We start from the raw sequence: 18425 nt of genomic DNA on the forward strand, positions 1-18425 counted from the left end.
GCTGTAGACCGATGGTTCCTGATATTCCACAGAACAGGTTACAGCACTGTCCGCAGAAAGGCAAGCTGCTGTCTCCTATGCTACTTCCCCAGTATGCTTCAACCACGAGCTCCTCTAGATGTGAGAGGAAAAGCCAGTCTTCTTTGCTTTCTCTGTCCTTGCAGTCCCTGCTGAGACTGGTCACTAGATTGAGACAGTTTTTCACTCCTAAGAAAAGGAGCCTTTAAACACAGTGGGGATTTTTCGGTCTTTAGCCAGTGGGATAAAGTTATTAAAAAAAAAATCACACAAAAACAATCAAAAGTTATAACAATTCCATTTTATTGCAGGAATAATTTTTTATTGCTGGAATGCAGGAATAATTACTTGATCACAAAAGGTATAGGTCAATTTATCAGGCAATGGGAAAATCGCTTAGCAAGCTGTTTCTCTACAGTTAAATTTCTACCATCTACTCTTGTGTGTGATTAGATATAAAAATGCCTCAGGTGATAACACTGGTATCAGTCAAAACTAGATCTGGTCAGATTGGGAAGAACATCTGCTGAGCTGAGTTTAAATCAAGAGGACAGGGAAGATTGCTTTGCTAACCCTTAGATTTTCAGTGGTGTACAGGGAGTTATGAACATCACTGCCCTTAAGGTTAATGTAAATCAGACAGTAGCATAGCCATACACCCACTGTGAATGTATGTGTTATAATGCATAAAAGCTAAATGTAAGCAGCAATTATGGCAAAGCTGAAGGTTGTTGGTGTAAATTTCCAGCTGCATAGGGTCTGAAGCTTGTACGAAAATAAACCTTTAGATCATACAGTTCAATCTAGTTCCTCTACTTGCTTTCACTTTCCTAACACAATTAGGATCACAGATTTCAGCTATTCATTACAATTTTTTAATCTCCCGCTTCAGTTTCTGAATCTCCAGATACAGTTTCTTCAGTTCCAGCAGGGTTCTCAGTTCCGTCAGAGGCACATCACAATGGACAAACTCTTTACTCTCACGTACCCCTGAACATTCTTCAGTATTGCTTTGCTTTTTCTGTGAAACAGAGAAAGAGGGAATGTGATTATGCTGCAGAAGAGAAGGATTTACCTTTGAAATATGCTTGCTCCTTTTTGGGGTTGAACCCTCAGTCAGTGTGTTACATATATCTGTATCATACGGTCTGTCTGACACACGCCTGATACTGAAAAGGCCTTCACGCCCACAATTCTTATTGATGTCTATAGGGGCTGATAGTTCTAAGCAACTCTGAGACCTTTCTGAACAACTTGCAGAATCAGGCACTTGGATTGTCAACTCCTTGAGCTGGAACCAGGCCTCCATTTACATTTTCACAGTGCTAAGCACACTGGCAACTACTCATTACATTTTCTTTATACTGTGCCTAGACCACCAGAAGATATGCCATGTCTCACACCCTGGACTGCACTGGAAGCCTCTCTAATTTATAATATGGCCAAGTTTTCATCCTGTGTGATTTTTACCTACCACATTTTTTTTTTAAACCGGAATCGGTGCTACAAAAGGAGAAAATCTCCTACTTCAAAGCATGAGAAAGGATGGGATGGAGGAAGGACATTAGTTTGCTTTCAGATCAATACATTTTCCCCTTCTATTGTATCAATGGCACATCTCCCTACTTGGTCCCATTGCTTCATTAAAACAATGAGGACTCAGACTTAAGAAAATCAAAACACTGTTTTGTTATTACTTTTGTTTTACACTAGAAATTGGACTGAGTACTTCAAGAAATCCAGCGGGAGTGTCATACTTACACATTTGGGTAATGCTGTCCAGTTGCCATTGGCTAAACAAGTGATACTAAAACTGTCTATTGTAGGCAGGTACCAATTGTCTGAAAAATGGTACCCAGGAGAGCATTTGAAAGGAATGCTTTCATTTACGTTGTACCACATTTTCTCATCTAATGCATTGACCATTCTTCCATTCTGCACATCTGGCTTTGGACACTGCACTGAAAGGAAAAAGCAGAGGAGAAGGCAGAGGAGATGCACTGTGAGTGCTGCTTATTGCCTGTAATGGAAAGAGGCAGCTATACTGAAGACCCCATGCCCTTGGTTTACTTCACTGCAGCTGTTTTGGTTTAATCAGAAAAACATCACACCCACAGTGACTCGCTGGAAAAAAACAAACATCATGAGTTCAACAAGAAAAGGGCGTGAGTGAAATCCCATCCAGCGCTGTGTATCATGGGCATTTCATGGAGTCATCGGCAGCTGAAAGTCCACACTTGGGGGAGCAGAGCACAGGTGCTTTGCTGGTTCGTTTAAGGAAGTTTTATTGGCAGCCTTGGGACAAATGTGAATGTGAAGTTCACTCCCTTGCACGCTTGTGGCCTTCTTCTAAATAGCCTCTCTGGTGTACTGCAGAATTAGCCTCCCCCGCCCCCCTGCAGTGAGGAACAATTGCAAGTCAGTGGAGTTGCCTTGGATTTATACAGGTGGAACCAAGGGCAGAACTTGGTCCTTAACAGTGTCTTATGCTTCTATTGTGACTTTCATCCTGCAGGATGCCAAAGGCTTTGATTAGATACCACAGTGACTGGCTCCATACAAACCCCTTAGATAACGGTAAGGAACCCCTTCCCCACAACCACCTCTGGAGGAAGGGGGCAGTAAGCATGAAGGGCTATTTGAGGACTGTCTACAGAATGCAGACCTGAATGGAGAACCTGATTCTCATGCACACTAAGGCCTCTGGCAAGAGAGAGGGGCTTAGTGTAAATGAGACTCCGTCCTTAAAGTTTTGTCTGGAAATCAGCCCCCACCACTCCTTCATCTCACATCCAACCTCCACAGAGCAAACTCTACAGAACTGAATGTGTCTACCTCAGAAGGAAGAAAGGCTGAGTCTGCCTTGGTGAGCTTCAAGTCTGTGAATCTGTGGAGCCAGACTTGTAAAACCTGAGGGTTAGCACACTCAGCCATTTCGGCCAAGGAAGTGCTAGTCAATATCAAATTGATTAAGGGGCAGTCAGAAGGTTTGGGGTTTTTTGCAGGCTCAGAAGTCTGTTGTTCATTGGCATTGACTCAGTTGAGTAGTACAGGGTACCACTTTTTCAGATTTTGGTACAAGCAGCCTGGGATCCTTGATAAGCACCTTTTCTAAACTGGAAAAATCCATCATTAAAGCTGGTCCACTCCTGAAGAAAGCTACTTGGACCTAAACTCTGGGGTTGCTTGGTCCTTATCCTATTAAATATATATTCTGCTGATAAATATTTACTTCTTTGGCCTCCCTTCCGCAGTATAGCCAGGAAAGTTTTAGCAATGAGTGATTAGTCATAATTAGCATCTTTCTTTGACGTACTTTCCTAATTAATCCTCAAAACACCTCTTCAAGATAGCTTGGATCCACAATCTCCATTTTTACAGAGAGGAGAAATATCTTGCTCAAGTTGTACGGGGAGACTTTTGCAAACCAGGAAAGTGCCTAAAACCACTATGGCTTATTGCTAAAAGCAGCCAAGTCAGTAGGCTGTAAATTGGCCATTCAGTAGTCTCAGTTTAACCAAGGGGGGTGGGGGGCGGGTTGGGTGCCACAGAGAGGGCAGCTTGACCCCACATCCTTCCTGATAAGAATTGTGTTGAAGTTGCTGATACATGCATCTTAGAGGAGCAGGATGTGCCCCAGGAATGTCTATTGGGGCCTCAAGGCTGCCAACACCTGGTTAATCAATAATCAGAAGGAACCTCTTGCTTAACCATTGAAACTGCTTACTTAACAAGTTTGCTTTAAGGGACATGTCATTCTATTACTAATGTATAAATAGGGGGGAAAAGTTTGAGGTAGTGGGACTCTTCAGGACTGGACTCTCTCTCTGGATGCATCTTGTGTTTCCCACTGGCAGACGGGCTGCCGCTGTGCCACTCGGGAGCCACACTCAGCTTTGGTAATGATCAAGGGTTGGGGGTGTTTTACTAACCTGTTGCAGACGAGTGTATAGGTGCTTGAGACTAAGTAAAGTTTAGCTGTAAGTGAAAGCACTCTTGTGTTGTCCTGTTTGTGCCAGCCATCGATCGGTCGGACGGCCGTGTCTCCCCTGATTTATTTCCTGACACCACCTCGCACAGAGTAAAAGTTACCAAGAGCTTTGGGTTGAAAGAACCCCGGGTAACAAAGTCACACAGGGAGACTGGCCTGGGGCAGGAAGAGAGTAAGAACTCAAGGTCCTTGGTTTCCAGTGCTGTGCTCAGACCACCTCTTCCCCTATGGTGCTGTTACTAGGGCTCAGCGTACACGTGCCAGACCAATCACCATACCTCAGTTCATCATTTACACTTACCTGGCTGACAACTTGGCACAGGAGGATTCCAGGTGTTGTCATCCTGACACTGACTCTCTCTACTGCCATGGAGCAGGTAGCCTTCCTTGCAGGAGACCCCAACAGTGACACCATATGTAAACGCTTGCCTTGTCTGAGTCATTCTTCCATTTTCAACCTCTGGCCTCGGACAGCGAACCACTGAGAGAAAACAACAAAATGGTTCATGCTACGTCAGAGACAGGGAATAAATCAAAGCCAATACACTTAAATAGCAGCTGATCTGTTTCCAGGCACACTAAACATGGCGGGTAAAAAAAAACAAAAAACCCCCAGCTACATAAGAATATCAGATTCTTAACCGTTTAGCAGACCTCTGCGTGGAAAAGTGTCTTTATCTCCATGGGCCGGTGCAGCAAGTAGTTACTCACGGCACTGGATTCACAGTGACATTGAGACTACTGGGAGGTGGGAAACTTTCTATGGCAGGTTCGGTATGTGGGTGAATGCTTTCAATGCTGTTCTCTTTTCCGTAGCTTCCTATTGCCAAGTCAAGGCACCAGGGTTATTCCATTTTTTTGGAATCAGGCTGGTCCCTCAAACACTCTCTGATGTTGCATCCAGAGGGACCCATACCTAAAGGGATAATTCCAGGACAGCTGGGTTGGGAACCAGATCCAAGAGATGGGTCAGTGGGGTGGGGCAATAAGTCACTGGGAGTGAGACTCACGCCTCAGTTGGGACACAGGTCCAATGGCTGGTGGCACTGGCCAGTGAGGAAATCAGTAGTAATTTTTATATGTTTGAAAACAGGGGTCTGTGGTGGAGATTCAGTGGTGGTTCCAGGCCAACAGTTTAGGTGGGGCACCGTAACCCTCCTTAGCTGCTCTCTAGCTCTGCCTGGGGTTAGCATCTCAGAGCCCATTCTCAAATCCCCTGATGCACCTGCCAAGCTGTACATATTAAGAATCTCCCGCACGCAGGGGAATCCTGCTGCTCCTACAGCACTCACTATTCCATGTGGGCTGCAAGAACAGCTGCTCCTGCTGGGATCCTTCACGTGGAAGTTAGAAGATCTACCTGGTTATTTTAACAGCTATAGGATCTATTCAGCTTCGGCAGTTTGCAGCTAACACAGCAGTGGAGCCATCTGCACTCCAGGGTGGGGTTTGCCACCAGACCAGGAAGGATAATGCACCACCACAAACTAAAAGCTTTAGTTTCCACCCAGGGATCCATACGGATGGGGATACCTTGGGCCAGTGCAGCCTGAGTGCCATACCTCACCCTCTCTTGGCTTTTCACCACCCACGTCAGCGGTAATCCTGGATTTCAAAGATGATTGTGGGAGGGATGAGGAGCGGCAGGCAGCTCTGCTCAGTTTCAGCCCCACTTACAAAAAGTGTTGGGACGCTCTACGTGGGTCTCCGGAAAGTACCCTCTACCTTTTGTAATTTAGAGTCATGTAGAATGACTTACCTTTGCACTGCGGGGCAGGCCCACTCCACATCATATTTACCCCATCAGATGTGCAATAAATGGAGGACTCTCCAATCAGTGACAAACCGTCTCCGCAGCTATATGTCACTTGTGATTCATAGGGGAAATACTCCTTCATCCCACCATTGTGCAGCCCATTCATGATAGGTGGAGGTCGGCCACAGGCTACAAATGGATAGAAACAACGTAAGGTCTGATGCTCCTCTCACTGACTCAGGCAACAACTAGGGCAGCCCATGAAGTTACAGGGGCATCCAGCACTTGGTATTTAGACCATAGGTAAATTCTCTTTAATGGGGGCTGTTGATGCTCAGCTGCTTGAAAGATCAGTCTGTTGGTCAGACCACCCCCCTATAGTGCTTAATCCTTCCAGAATCTCCTAGGCAAACATCCCAACCCTCCTGCAATCTACCAACCCTCCCTGGGTCCCCCAACAAGTGTCTCAGTCCCACTACCCACTGTGGAACCTTCCCACAACATCTCCCGCAGTGTAATAACTATCCCACTGCTGCTGCCCATCCATACCGAATGAAGAAGAGGAGTGACTGTAGAAGATGTTATCGGGGGCTGAGCCAGGACTAATGGGAGGAATTAAGAAAAGGAAATTTTAGGCTGAACATTAGGCAGTGCTTAATTTGTAATTAAAGAGGTGGCGGGGCTCAAACAATTGTGTTTTTTTTAACTTTCAGAACTGATGCTGCAAGCCCAGAGGTGCCGGGGCTCTGAACTGCCAAGCCCTGGCACAAATTAAGCAACGACAGTATGAAAAAAACTTACTGAAAGTGAGATCTAAGACTCTTCGATAATCTAAGAAAAGGGGTGGGAGTCCCTTTGGCTGGCACATTTAACTTTCAGCCAGAAGCAGGCCTGGAGATTAGACTGTAGGGAATACTTAGATGTTGATCCCCCTCCCCCAAAATTGGACGAGGTCATCGGATAGAAGACAGATGAAAAAGCCCTTTGGCTATTTATTAATGATCTGTGGGGATCCTTCTAATATATCCTCCTAGAAGTTGAGATGTAGGGAGGCAGCCTTCCTGCTGTTGTTACTAAGATCATATGGTGGCATATGTCTTCTTAATGGTAGGTTCTCTTCTCATTTATACTTACTTTTATCACAAAATGGTACTGGCGGGTGCCACAACCCATCACTTCGGCACACAATCCCCTCACTGCCTCTGAGGATGTAGCCAGGATCACATTGAAACACAATACGGTTGGCATACGTATATTCAGTTTTAACTGGATAGATCTGTTTTCCATTTTCAACCACTGGCTTTGAACAACGTATCTCTGAGGAACACCAACAGAGTTTTAGATGTTTTTGTTCAGAATAAGATAGAAGAAAAAAGCCACGGTAGAGACATTTTCTACAATAGAGACTTTACCAGCAGGGTCTGAACCGTTTGCAAGCATCTGAACACTGACACGAACATCAATTTCCTTAATTTTTGTTTTTAAAGACCCTACTTCCTAAAAGAAGTTTTGTTTCATGGGTGTCACAGTAAAAGGAAGATGGCTTCTAAGAGTGTCTTCTCCAAAAGCTCTGTATAATATCCGAGAAGGACACTGCAGGATGGCGTAGTGTGACAAGGTTTTACTGTTCTGAGTTTGGGACAGTTGAGAGAGACTCATAAGTGGCCCAGCCACACATTGCTCACACATGCCATATTCAGTGCCTAATAAAGCCTTTATACCACAGCACACTGGCTTGAATTTGGGATATGCCATGTGTTACAGCTAATCATTTACCTGGTGCTGTTTTTATTTTATTTATCTTCCACCTGTAAAACCAGGATCTTAGACCTTGTCTACACTGTGAGAAAAGACCCTTGGTATGGCTATGTCTGGCCTGGGTCAGCTGGGAGGGATAGCTCAATGGTTTGAGCATTGGCCTGCTAAACCCAGGGTTGTGAGTTCAATCCTTGAGGGGGCCATTTAGGGATTTGGGGCAAAAATTGGGGATTGGTCCTGTTTTGAGCAGGGGGTTGGACTAGATGACCTCCTGAGGTCCCTTCCACCCCTGATATTCTATGACTCAGGCTCATCACCATCCTTGGTGTGTGGGGCTGTAAAATTGCATGGCCTGTGGGGCTGTAAAATTGCAGTGCAGATGTTTGGGTTTGGACTGAAGCCTTGGGCTTTGAGGCCCTGTGAGGAGGGAGAGACTCAGAGCTTAGTCTCCATCCTGAGCCTCAAAGTCTATCCTGCAATTTTTAGTCCCATAGCCTGTGCCTGAGTCAGCTGACCCAGGCTGAAACTTGGTGCTGTGGGGTTATGTGGATGTTTTTTTTTAATCACAGTGTAGACATACACTTTTGCAGAACATCTGATCCATGATATTAAGGGTAAGTAACCTCAAAATTACCTAAAATAGCTAATGTAACTACATAGATAAGCCTGATATCTCAGGACCTGGTAGGTCCTAACAGCAAGTGTTTGTCCCACTAGAAAGGGGGATTCTTGGATTTTTAACAATATATAGCGCTCACCGATTTCTAGCCCTGGTAGCTTACCAGACATTCTACTTCAATCCTTTCAGTGGTGCAGAACTGAATTTTTATTATTGCCCATCCTGAGCCTCAAGTCTGTGTGTGTGAGTGTGTGAGAGAGAGTGTGTGTGTGTGTGTGAGTGTGTGTGTGAGAGAGAGAGAGAGAGAGAGTGTGTGTGTGTGTGTGTGTGTGTGAGATGTTTGGGGCTGCTTATTGGGGTGTTCAAAGTTCTTGGATTAGGGTGAGCAGGCAGCGTACAGCTGAGCAGGTCAAAAGTTGTACAATAAATGCAGTTCATCACATCACACTGGTATCACCATGTCTACGGTACAGACACATTCACACAGCCAATTGCTCAATGTGTGCTGGACCAGAGTTTCAGAGATGCTGAGCACCCCACCACTCCAGCTACAGTCAGAGATCTGCAAATGCTCAGCACCTGGGGGCCAACCAGGCCCCAAAGTGTCCCCCTCCCCTGCCATAAGCTATTAAATTGCTCTTAAATTTGTATATCAACTAAAGGAAAGAAAATTCAGCCAAAAATTGAGTTACTTACTCTGACATAATTCTGAGACTTTAGGCCATGTAAAATTTGTAAGACAGGTCAAATGAGGAGATACTCCAGGGATGGGTGTGTAACCTGGTCTGCAGGAGTAGGTCACTACGGTACCAACTAGAAACTCTCTGTGATTGCTTCTGTCAGCGTAGGCAAGTGCTGGTGGGTAGGAACATCTCCCTAACAATCCAAAATAAGACAGGGATCTGTAAAAGTCATTTAACCCTGAAACCTATGGAGAATGAAGCATCCTTAAAAGAATGTGGCATGTGAGACCCAGCTGTGGAAATCAGTGGCCCACATTCTGCTCACCACTGCACTGAGCAAAATAACTGCAATGATATAAAACAACTAGGGCTGAATTGTGGGCTGGGGTACACAACAATGCAGAGATATGAGGGGACACAAACTGCAATGACTACCTGCTTCACAGGTGACAGTAATAGTAAGCAATGAGAAACATGAATAGCAGTAATCTGTGGTGAAGTGGTGTGATGCTAGCCCCTGCATGGAATTAAAAGGAGAACTGCTACATTGTTAAATACATCACCTTGCTTGAAAACATAAGTTTTCCATTATGAAGAAATGGAATAAAGAGTTAATATCTTTTAGCAAATTTCTATTTGCATAGCACCTTTTCTGAGGAGCTTTATAAACATTGGTGAGTGAATTCTCACCATACCCTTCTAGAGGTAGACACATGAAAATAAGGAATCTCCATCTTCTATACTGTCACAGGGATACTTCAGGTGGCGTGTCTAGCTTTTGTAAAATTAAAGTCACAGGCGCTTTCTTGCTCTCTTGCATGAAAGGTGTTTCCTTTGTCCTCCCCTGAGCTGGGAAATGACTGGTACCAAAACATCCCATGAACAAAAACCCAGAAGTCAAAATACAGCTTTTCCACTCTGTAGTCCTCCCAGTTTAGTGCCTGCAGATGAAGATTCACTGCCCCAGCATTTCAATTACCTCCCAAACCCAGAGCTGTTTTTATCTGGTGTTAGGGTGACCAGATGTCCCGATTTTATAGGGACAGTCCTGATTTTTGGGTCTTTTTCTTATATAGGCTCCTATTACCCCCGACCCCCTGTCTCGATTTTTCACATTTGCTGTCTGGTCACCCTATCTGGTGTTGACTGGCCTCAGACTCTGCTCTCTGGAACAAGCCTCACCTGGTCTTTCAGTATGAAACCCGGGTAATTAGCCCCTGTCTTTTCTCACCAGTTGCTTTCCCCTGGGGTCTGAGCACTCTGGTGCTCATTTGATTCCCAAAAGAAAGTGAGAAAGGAACTTCAACAGAAAAAGGCTACAGCCTAGATAGACATAAAGTGGAAGAAAGGAAGCCGGGGGGAAAAAGACAGACCATCTATTACACACCATTCATATCACATTCACTCAGTGATACGACATGCAACATCATGAGGGTTATAGATGACAGAAAGTTGCCCCAATATAGACACCCCACAAAGCATCACAATACTCTGGCACACACTTACCTAGGTCACAAACGGGTTGCTGCGGATACCACTTGCCATCAGCTTGGCATTGAATCCTGTCCGCGCCCCTGAGGAGGTAACCAGGATCACACTGAAACATTACAGTGGTTCTGTATGTATAGTTATGTGGGAGTGGAGATTTCTGGCTTCCATGTTGAATATGTGGGACTGGACACTGAGTCTCTGCAAAACACCAAAGTACCGATTAATCCTCCCCACACCTCTGCAAGGCAAATAAGGAAGGAAACTACCTTACAAACAGAGAAACTGAGGCAGAGCAGCAAAGAGACGTGCCCAAAAGCCTGAGAGGAAGACAATGGCAGAACCAGGATTAGAACTCAGAGTTCTCCATTGCCCAGCCATGTGCTGGTATTGCACCACCTCTCCACATATTGTAATTATTCAGAATTTGAGCATGTGTGCCAGAGAAGTGGTCATAGCACAGTCTGTCATCTATATACATCCCACTCACAAGATGATACAGGAAAATGTCATCTACTGTCACCTACACACTGGCTTTCTTTGCTGCAGTTGACAAGGTAGCTTTTGTTACAAGAAAACTCAAGACTGACACTATATGTAAACACAAATATTTTTGTAAAAAAGTGATTCAAAAATCTTTTTTACCTTCGCACTGAGGGGTAGGCTCACTCCAGGTTGGAGTGACCTCATCACCAGCTATACAGTGAATGGAGGTTTTTCCAACAAGTGAGAAGCCTCTGTCACATTTGTAAGTTGCCGATGATCCAACAACAAAAACTTTCTTGCGCCAGCCACTGTGCTGGCCATGGGAGATGTTCGGAGGTTGGGCACAAACTAGAATTAAAGAGAGAAAAATACATTATTTATACAGTAGATAAAAATCTCTAAGAAGAAAAGGAGGTGACAGATTCCCAGCATTTCCTGATGCCATTACAGCAAAAAAAAAAAAAAAAAGTCTTTCCATAATACATGGAAGAACACCCAAGGTATGTTCAACAACCTGCTATTTCGGTGTTCATCTCTTGCTGTGCATGGCATCAGGACAGCACACACAAAAATGATGAAAAGTTGGTTAAGTATTTATGTGGCCATTCGGCTGCTGTGACAGTCATTCACATGCTCCGTGAACAGCACTGAAACACGGATGATGATGATCCAGAGAGATGCTGAATGCCTGCAGCTTCCATTGACTAGAAGGTCAGGCCTTGACTCAGTAAATTGGCCCTGTTACACTTCCACGCCTCCAAATCCAGATCTGAACCTCTTCCAACTGCTCAAAGGTCTCCCAGCTTCCCAATCTTCCTCCAAGCTACCAAACCCTCCGAGTCCCGCAACAAACACCTCAGCCCCACACCCACAACAGAACCTTCCCTGTAGATACACAGAGCCATCCTTATCCCCAGCTGCCCATCTCTTCCAAACTGGCGAAGGGGGAGATTAGTTAGAGCGACACAAGGGGATAGCACTCGGTCTGAGGGGTAATATAGTTTTTCTTAAGGGTTGGTTTTAGTCGTTGGAGGTCACCCATGGAATTAATACACATTTTCATTGCATGATGGTAAACTAGTCCCAGGGCTGCTCATGTACATAAACCACAGCTTGGAAAATGCCTTTGAGTGACGAAAATCGTCACAAGGCCTTTGGAAAATAACTGGATGTCTCAAAACTCTTTTCAGGTGCTAAGCATTTTGAGACCTGATCCCCCCCAACAGACACAGAGCTGCAGTTTGCATTTGCATTGTATCCTCCCTTAAGAGGAGAATAGGGGGACAGCATCTTTAATCTGTACCAAGAGCTCCATACAACCCCCAGTAACAAAGGCTGCTATGAGATGCACTGAACCTCAGGGTCCCAGCCTGTAAGCGACTGGGTCATACTCAGGCTAGCCTAGCAGTCACAGCTGGGACTACCCACCAGGGACAGGAGCCACCAGGCCAGAGTTGGAAGAATCTCAGTTCTCCACCATTTATACTGACCTGGTTCGCAAACTGGTATGGCAGGATCCCATTTGCCATCATGATTGCAGCGAATCTGAGCATTTCCATTGATACTGCCTTTGATACCATGCCCAAAATCACATTCAATTGTAACACTGTCCCCAAATGCATAGGTCTCCTCTCCAGATCTAGGCATAGGTGCCTGTGTTCCATTGTTAACATCTGGAGCTGGACAACGAATTTCTGAGAAACACCAACAACAGCAACAGCGTTAAATCGCAGCAAAGACAATTGTGTGGCTGCAGATTCATTTGACCCGGTGGAGCTGAATGCTTTGCAAGCTATAGAAAATTGGCATTTCCTTGACATTGAGCATGTGAAAAGTTGTACAATAAATGCAGTTTATTTATTTTGTTACAAGAAAACTCAAGACTGACACTATATGTAAACCCAAATATTTTTGTAGTCATCCTTCCATTTTCAACCACTGAGGGAAAACAGCCAAGATGTTGGTGCTAAGTCTAAGACAGGGAACAATGAAAGCCAAGACATTCAGAGGACGGCTGGATCTATCTTCCAAGCAATCTGAACATTGTGAAAACACACAGCCACAAAAGATCACCACATTTTCTTAATCTTGCTGTTGACCTTTGTGTTTAAGGAAAGTTCTTATTTCCACAGGCAGTCGCAACAGATCATTTCTTATTGCACTGGATTCGTGATGAAATTTATATTGGCAGGTCTCCTGGGGGAATTATGGGACTACTGGAGATGGGGCAATGCAGCATTCAATACATAAACACCTTCCATGCTGCCAGCTCCTCGCTGCAGCTTCCTGCTGCTGAGTCAAGACACCGGGGTCATTTCAACTTTTTGGATTCAGACTGTTCCTGCAAACGCACTGCTATCGCAGGACTGCAGGCTTAAGGGGATGCTGCCGGGACAGCTGTACTGGGAACCAGTAGCCAGAATAAGGGTCAAGCACAGGTGGTGGAGAAATCAGTGTGAAAGGAGGACAAGCATTAGCTTGGATGTGGGTCAGACAGCAGATCACATATATGGGTGCCGGGTGAGAGAGGAAACTGGCAGTGTGCGTCTCAGGGAGTAGGTTGTTGGGAACATTTAAGGCACTGGAAAGGAGTGGTCAGCAATGGGATGGCAGAGAGTGAATGGGTTATGGGGACACATTGCGCCAAATCATTCAAAAATCTTTTCTACCCTTTCCCAATATGAGTCATTTTAGTGCAATGCAGAATGAGTTACCCTCGCACTGAGGGGTAGGCTCGCTCCAGGTTGGAGTGACCTCATCACCAGCTATACACTGAATGGAGGTTTTTCCAACAAGTGAGAAGCCTCTGTCACATTTGTAAGTTACCGATGATCCAACAACAAAAACTTTCTTGCGCCAGTCACTGTGCTGGCCATGGGAGATGTTCGGAGGTTGGGCACAAACTAGAATTAAAGAGAGAAAAATACATTATTTAAGAGACTGGGTCATACTCAGGCTAGCCTAGCAGTTACAGCTGGACTGAGGACTGCCCACCAGGGACAGGAGCCACCAGGCCAGAGTTGGAAGAATCACAGTTCTCCACCATTTATACTGACCTGGTTCGCAAACTGGTATGGCAGGATCCCATTTGCCATCATGATTGCAGCGAATCTGAGCATTTCCATTGATACTGCCTTTGATAACATGCCCAAAATCACATTCAATTGTAACACTGTCCCCAAATGCATAGGTCTCCTCTCCAGGTCTAGGCATAGGTGCCTGTGTTCCATTGTTAACATCTGGAGCTGGACAACGAATTTCTGAGAAACAACAACAGCAACAGCGTTAAATCACAGCAAAGACAATTGTGTGGCTGCAGATTCATTTGACCCGGTGGAGCTGAATGCTTTGCAAGCTATAGAAAATTGGCATTTCCTTGACATTGCTGAAGAGGCTTGGGTTTAGAGAAAGTTTTGTCTTCTGTGCAGAAACAGCATGTGGGTTAAGGGATTTCATTTTCACTGTTCTTATGGGCAGCTGTTCTGATTGCAACTGGCAGGGTATTTTTGGCCTTCACCACAGATAGAGTCAGTGAGTAGCACCTGCTGTGTTATGACCATACTGTATATAAAAAGGCAGGTGATATGGTGTGATCTATCTTGATTGCTATCTACTTTAGGTTCAGATGGAGATGGTCGATGGGGGGCAACAGATCTGTCCGTAAGCACAGAAATGTACAGGTGGCAGATTTTAAGAGGCACAACATGGAATTCATAGCCCGGGGGTATATGCAAACTTTAAGCTACCTTTGTACCTTCCCAGTACCGGACTGCTCCACACAGACAGCCCTGGGGACCTGTGCCCAGCTGCCTATGGGTTTGGCTTCAGCTTTACCCAGAATCTCTGCAGTTCTACGTGCCATGACCTGCCCCAACACACCCCTCCCACTGGCACACTACTTACCCCAACCTTGCTCGAGGCTCCTGGGAAGACAGCCCTATTGTAGTCTTCTGCAGTTCCTGCATGGGTGGAGTCCTCTTCTGGATGGATCCAGGGCATCTAAAGACCTGTTCTGTCACTCTGGACATTTTACTTGGAGTAAAGGGGCCAGACTGGGAGTGAGGATCGCACCTCAAATTGTTAACCATAAACCCCCGGGTTATCAGGAAGAGAAGACCCTGACTATCCCTCCTTCTCTCTCACCCCCATCGCTACACTTTGAACCACACACAAGCCGACTATAAGCATAATCTCCCTATTGGTGTTAAATTTGCTCAATTAAAACAAAGATAATTTAGCCAAATACTTACTCTGACAAAAGTTCAGAGCTGAAGACCATGTCGAATTTTGAAGACAAGTAACATGCCCTTGCCGTATTCCAGCAATCAGCTCATAACCTGGGAGGCAGCCATATTTAACCACCATCCCAGCTGGAATCAATGTGCCAACATTAGTCTTCCGAACAGCATTGGGAATGTCAGGTGGATCAACACAATGACCTACGGGTAAAACATGAAGAATGTAAGGACATCCTTAGCCAGGAAAACCTACTGAGGTGAAATCTCCTCAACAAGAATGGGATGCGAGACACATAGCTGGGGAAAATCAGAGGTCCATATTCTACTCTCTCTCGCTCAGATCCATGCAATCCCATTACCCAGAATTTAACTCAGTCATTTGCAAGGAAACCGCATAGAAAATACAGCAAAAACAAATGGGAATATGGGTGGCAGTCACTGTATGATTCTAGCTTGCATTTGGAATTAGAAAGGGAAATGCAAGGCCCTACACTAAACCTGACAGTGTTTCTGTTTGTCTGTAACATGCAGTGTTGTTATAGTTGTCATGGGCCCAGGAGATTAGAAAGAGACAAGGTGGGCGAGGGATTAGCTTTTATTGGTGAGAGACACAAGCTTAGAGCTTGCACAGAGCTCTTCTTGGTGTTGGTAACATGATAACTTCTGAACACCACATCCAATCAACTCCACAATTCCCAGGCATCAGTAGGCAGAAGCCTCTTGGTTTTGGTGGAATGTGGACAATCGGAAGAGGGATGGGGAACAAACAGAGCTTCTTGCATCTGATAATTGTCAGTAGATCAGAGAACTGGTTGATCTCAGCCATTAACACCGTCTAGCAGAATACCTGCCATCTCAACACCGCCTGTTCTCCCAGTACCATTTAAAATGATGACACCTTGAAGGACTTCTGTCCCAGACAGGAAGAAAAGAAGCAAAAACAGGGTTTGGGGAAAAGATGGTGTACACTGAACCCTGGTCTGGAGGGGAGAAGGAGCCACACAGAGCCATGGCATGAGGGAGGAGATATCAAGGAGTCTTGGGAAAGGAGCGGAGTGGGAAGGTGGCTCACAGGATCTTGTGGGGGAGAATGGAGGAACGAAGGAAGCCCAGTGGTGCGTGCAAAGAGCTCAGCCTACAGACGTAACCAAGTGTCCAAACCTCTAGTTAATTTCAAACTATAGAATGGTTTAAACCGGAATCCCTGTTTTCAGCAGACAAGTCATCATGGGGCTGTCTCAGCCCAGTGAGATTCAGGCTTATACTGCCACGACAATTTCCTCTTTTTTTAAAAAACAAACCATCAAACTGGTTGCACAACTGCAGTCTGCGTTCAGTTCCGAGCACGTCCCCAGAAGCCAGCAGCACTGTTCCTGAGCCATCTTGTGTATCTAGCATCAGTCAGGCTGGGCAGACTACGCACTGCAGATCCCGCAGGGAGATTTTCTCACCAAGTCAGTTTTGCTAAGTAGCAATTACATTAGCAGTGGTCCTATTCCGGTCACAATCACACTGATCAGGCACCAGGGAAATGCTGGTCACTATTAGAAGTGAGACCCTCTATTCAAACACCACCTGGCACTGACCTGTCATCCACATAGTTCAAATTTGTGAGTGGCTGGCCTGTTAAACCTGGTAACGATCCTTCATTTCGATAACACTGTTATGAAGGAGGTTGGGTGACCCTCGTTGAAGCGATGGGCATGACAACAGCTGCCCCCCATCCAGGATAAATATCAGACACAGTTAAGCTCCTTTATAGAGTAAGGTGGATAAAACCATAGGAGCCACTGCCCAGACACAGGCTGCAAGCAAGGCTGGTGAGTTTTGCCTGAAGGCCGTGCGCATGTAGGTCCGTGAACAGAAGCACCCAGGAAACAGGCAGAGAGAACTAGCCCAGGCAGCCAGAAGCAGACAAAGAAGGAGCAGGAAAGCCAAGGAGATGGCAAGAAATGCACTGGTAATGGGGCCCGAGAGGAAATGGAGAGAGAGCGAGCTTTTCTATAGTGTGCTGACAGGAACGAGGCTTGGAACTGTGAGCAAAAACCTGTCTCCGGTGTGATTCCTACTGTTTCGGGGAATCAGGACTCTTGTCTACCTTCTCTGTGAATAAACAGGATTGCACCAGAGAAATACCGAGCTCGATCATCAATTTCTCCTCTTAACAGAAACAGCCTGCAAGACCCTGCGTACTGGCTAACTGCTCAGGGGTAACAGTACTTTTCAACCTGTGGCATCCAAGCATTGACAGTGTGAGCTCAACTTGAAATATGGGAGTCGTCCCATGGATGTCAACACTACCTGTGTGCTTAAAGTTAAGCACATGCTCAAGAGCTTTGTGGAATGGGGCCTTAAGGAAAGAAAAGCACCACCTCCATTTGGAACGGCAGGAGAACTGTAGCAGGCAGAGCTGGACTTTGGCCAGGAAACCAGAATCAGTGCGGTCAGAATGGCATGGGATCTTCAGTGACCACAAGCGCCCAGGAGCTTGCCAGAGGGAAGCAAAGGGAGAGTCAAGGGGTGAGGGTGAAGGGGAAAGCCAGGAGAGAGGAGAGGGTGGGGATGGGATTGACGGGAGAGGCTCATCCTCCTACTCACTGAGAGCTCCCCCAGGCAGCAGCATGAGTACCAGGGTCCCCAGGAGCCGCGGGGTCCAGCCAGAGGGAAGTGACATCATGGTGCCAGGTGAGTTCCCAGAGAATGGGGCTGACAGCGCAGTCCAGGCAGGGCTGCAGCCGCTCCTCACCCTGCGCGCTGTGCAACACAGACCCCAGCCAGGGCCACCCAGAGGCACATGAAGCAAGGGGAAGTGGGAGTCAGTGCTCTGCAGCTTCAGGGGCCCAGGAAGGGGGTGGGCAGAGTGCACATACTGCCCAGCCCCCTCTGTAGCGTTGTGCTCATGGCAGACCATGCACGAGGTAGAGCGGATACAGCTGCAGTTAGTACCATAACAAAAGCAGGCTGTGGTCACCCCCTCATCATAGGAAACACCTGGGGCGGGAGGGGACAGCATTTCCTCCCTCTGCCTCCTTCCAAGGGCTGGGCAGCGTCAGAAGAATGAGACATTGAGGGGTATTAATGTCTAGCATCCCCTGCAGGCTGCACACGCTTGTTTTTTCTTTCGAGGATGCTGCTGGAAGGTGTAAAGTTTGCAGAGAGGCAGTGCAGCGCTGTACAGCTCAGGTTTCTCAGTGGAAGAGAAATGCAGCATTGTTATTTTTCTGGTCTGGGGACAATCACAAAGTTATTCTGACACAGCAGCACTACACCACCCTGTCCTGATCAGCACCCCCAAACTGTGCTGATTTCTGAAACACAAGAGGCAGTCCAGTTACCAAAGGATCCTTGCTATTTATCCTGTGGGTCAAATTCATCCCTGCTGTTACTC

At 46.1% G+C, this 18425-nt stretch overlaps 1 protein-coding gene across 1 annotated transcript in view; it reads right to left on the reverse strand.

Moving 5' to 3' along the window:
• Positions 1-300: 300 nt before the first annotated feature.
• The window catches only part of LOC102942467 (complement receptor type 2), a 43044-nt gene continuing 24919 nt past the window's right edge, over positions 301-18425 (reverse strand). Inside the window, exons 19-31 of the mRNA XM_037885342.2 lie at positions 17636-18076; positions 15050-15238; positions 13856-14059; positions 13514-13702; positions 12290-12493; positions 10959-11147; positions 10332-10514; positions 8839-9018; positions 6900-7082; positions 5769-5954; positions 4311-4490; positions 1780-1979; positions 301-1039 (exon numbers count right to left, since the gene is read on the reverse strand). Coding sequence (XP_037741270.1) covers positions 884-1039; positions 1780-1979; positions 4311-4490; positions 5769-5954; positions 6900-7082; positions 8839-9018; positions 10332-10514; positions 10959-11147; positions 12290-12493; positions 13514-13702; positions 13856-14059; positions 15050-15238; positions 17636-18076 — 2684 coding nt within the window. The 3' untranslated portion in view covers positions 301-883. The remainder of the gene's footprint in view (positions 1040-1779; positions 1980-4310; positions 4491-5768; positions 5955-6899; positions 7083-8838; positions 9019-10331; positions 10515-10958; positions 11148-12289; positions 12494-13513; positions 13703-13855; positions 14060-15049; positions 15239-17635; positions 18077-18425) is intronic.

The sequence above is a fragment of the Chelonia mydas genome, chromosome 21, assembly GCF_015237465.2.
Source record: "Chelonia mydas isolate rCheMyd1 chromosome 21, rCheMyd1.pri.v2, whole genome shotgun sequence".
NCBI lineage: Eukaryota > Metazoa > Chordata > Testudines > Cheloniidae > Chelonia > Chelonia mydas.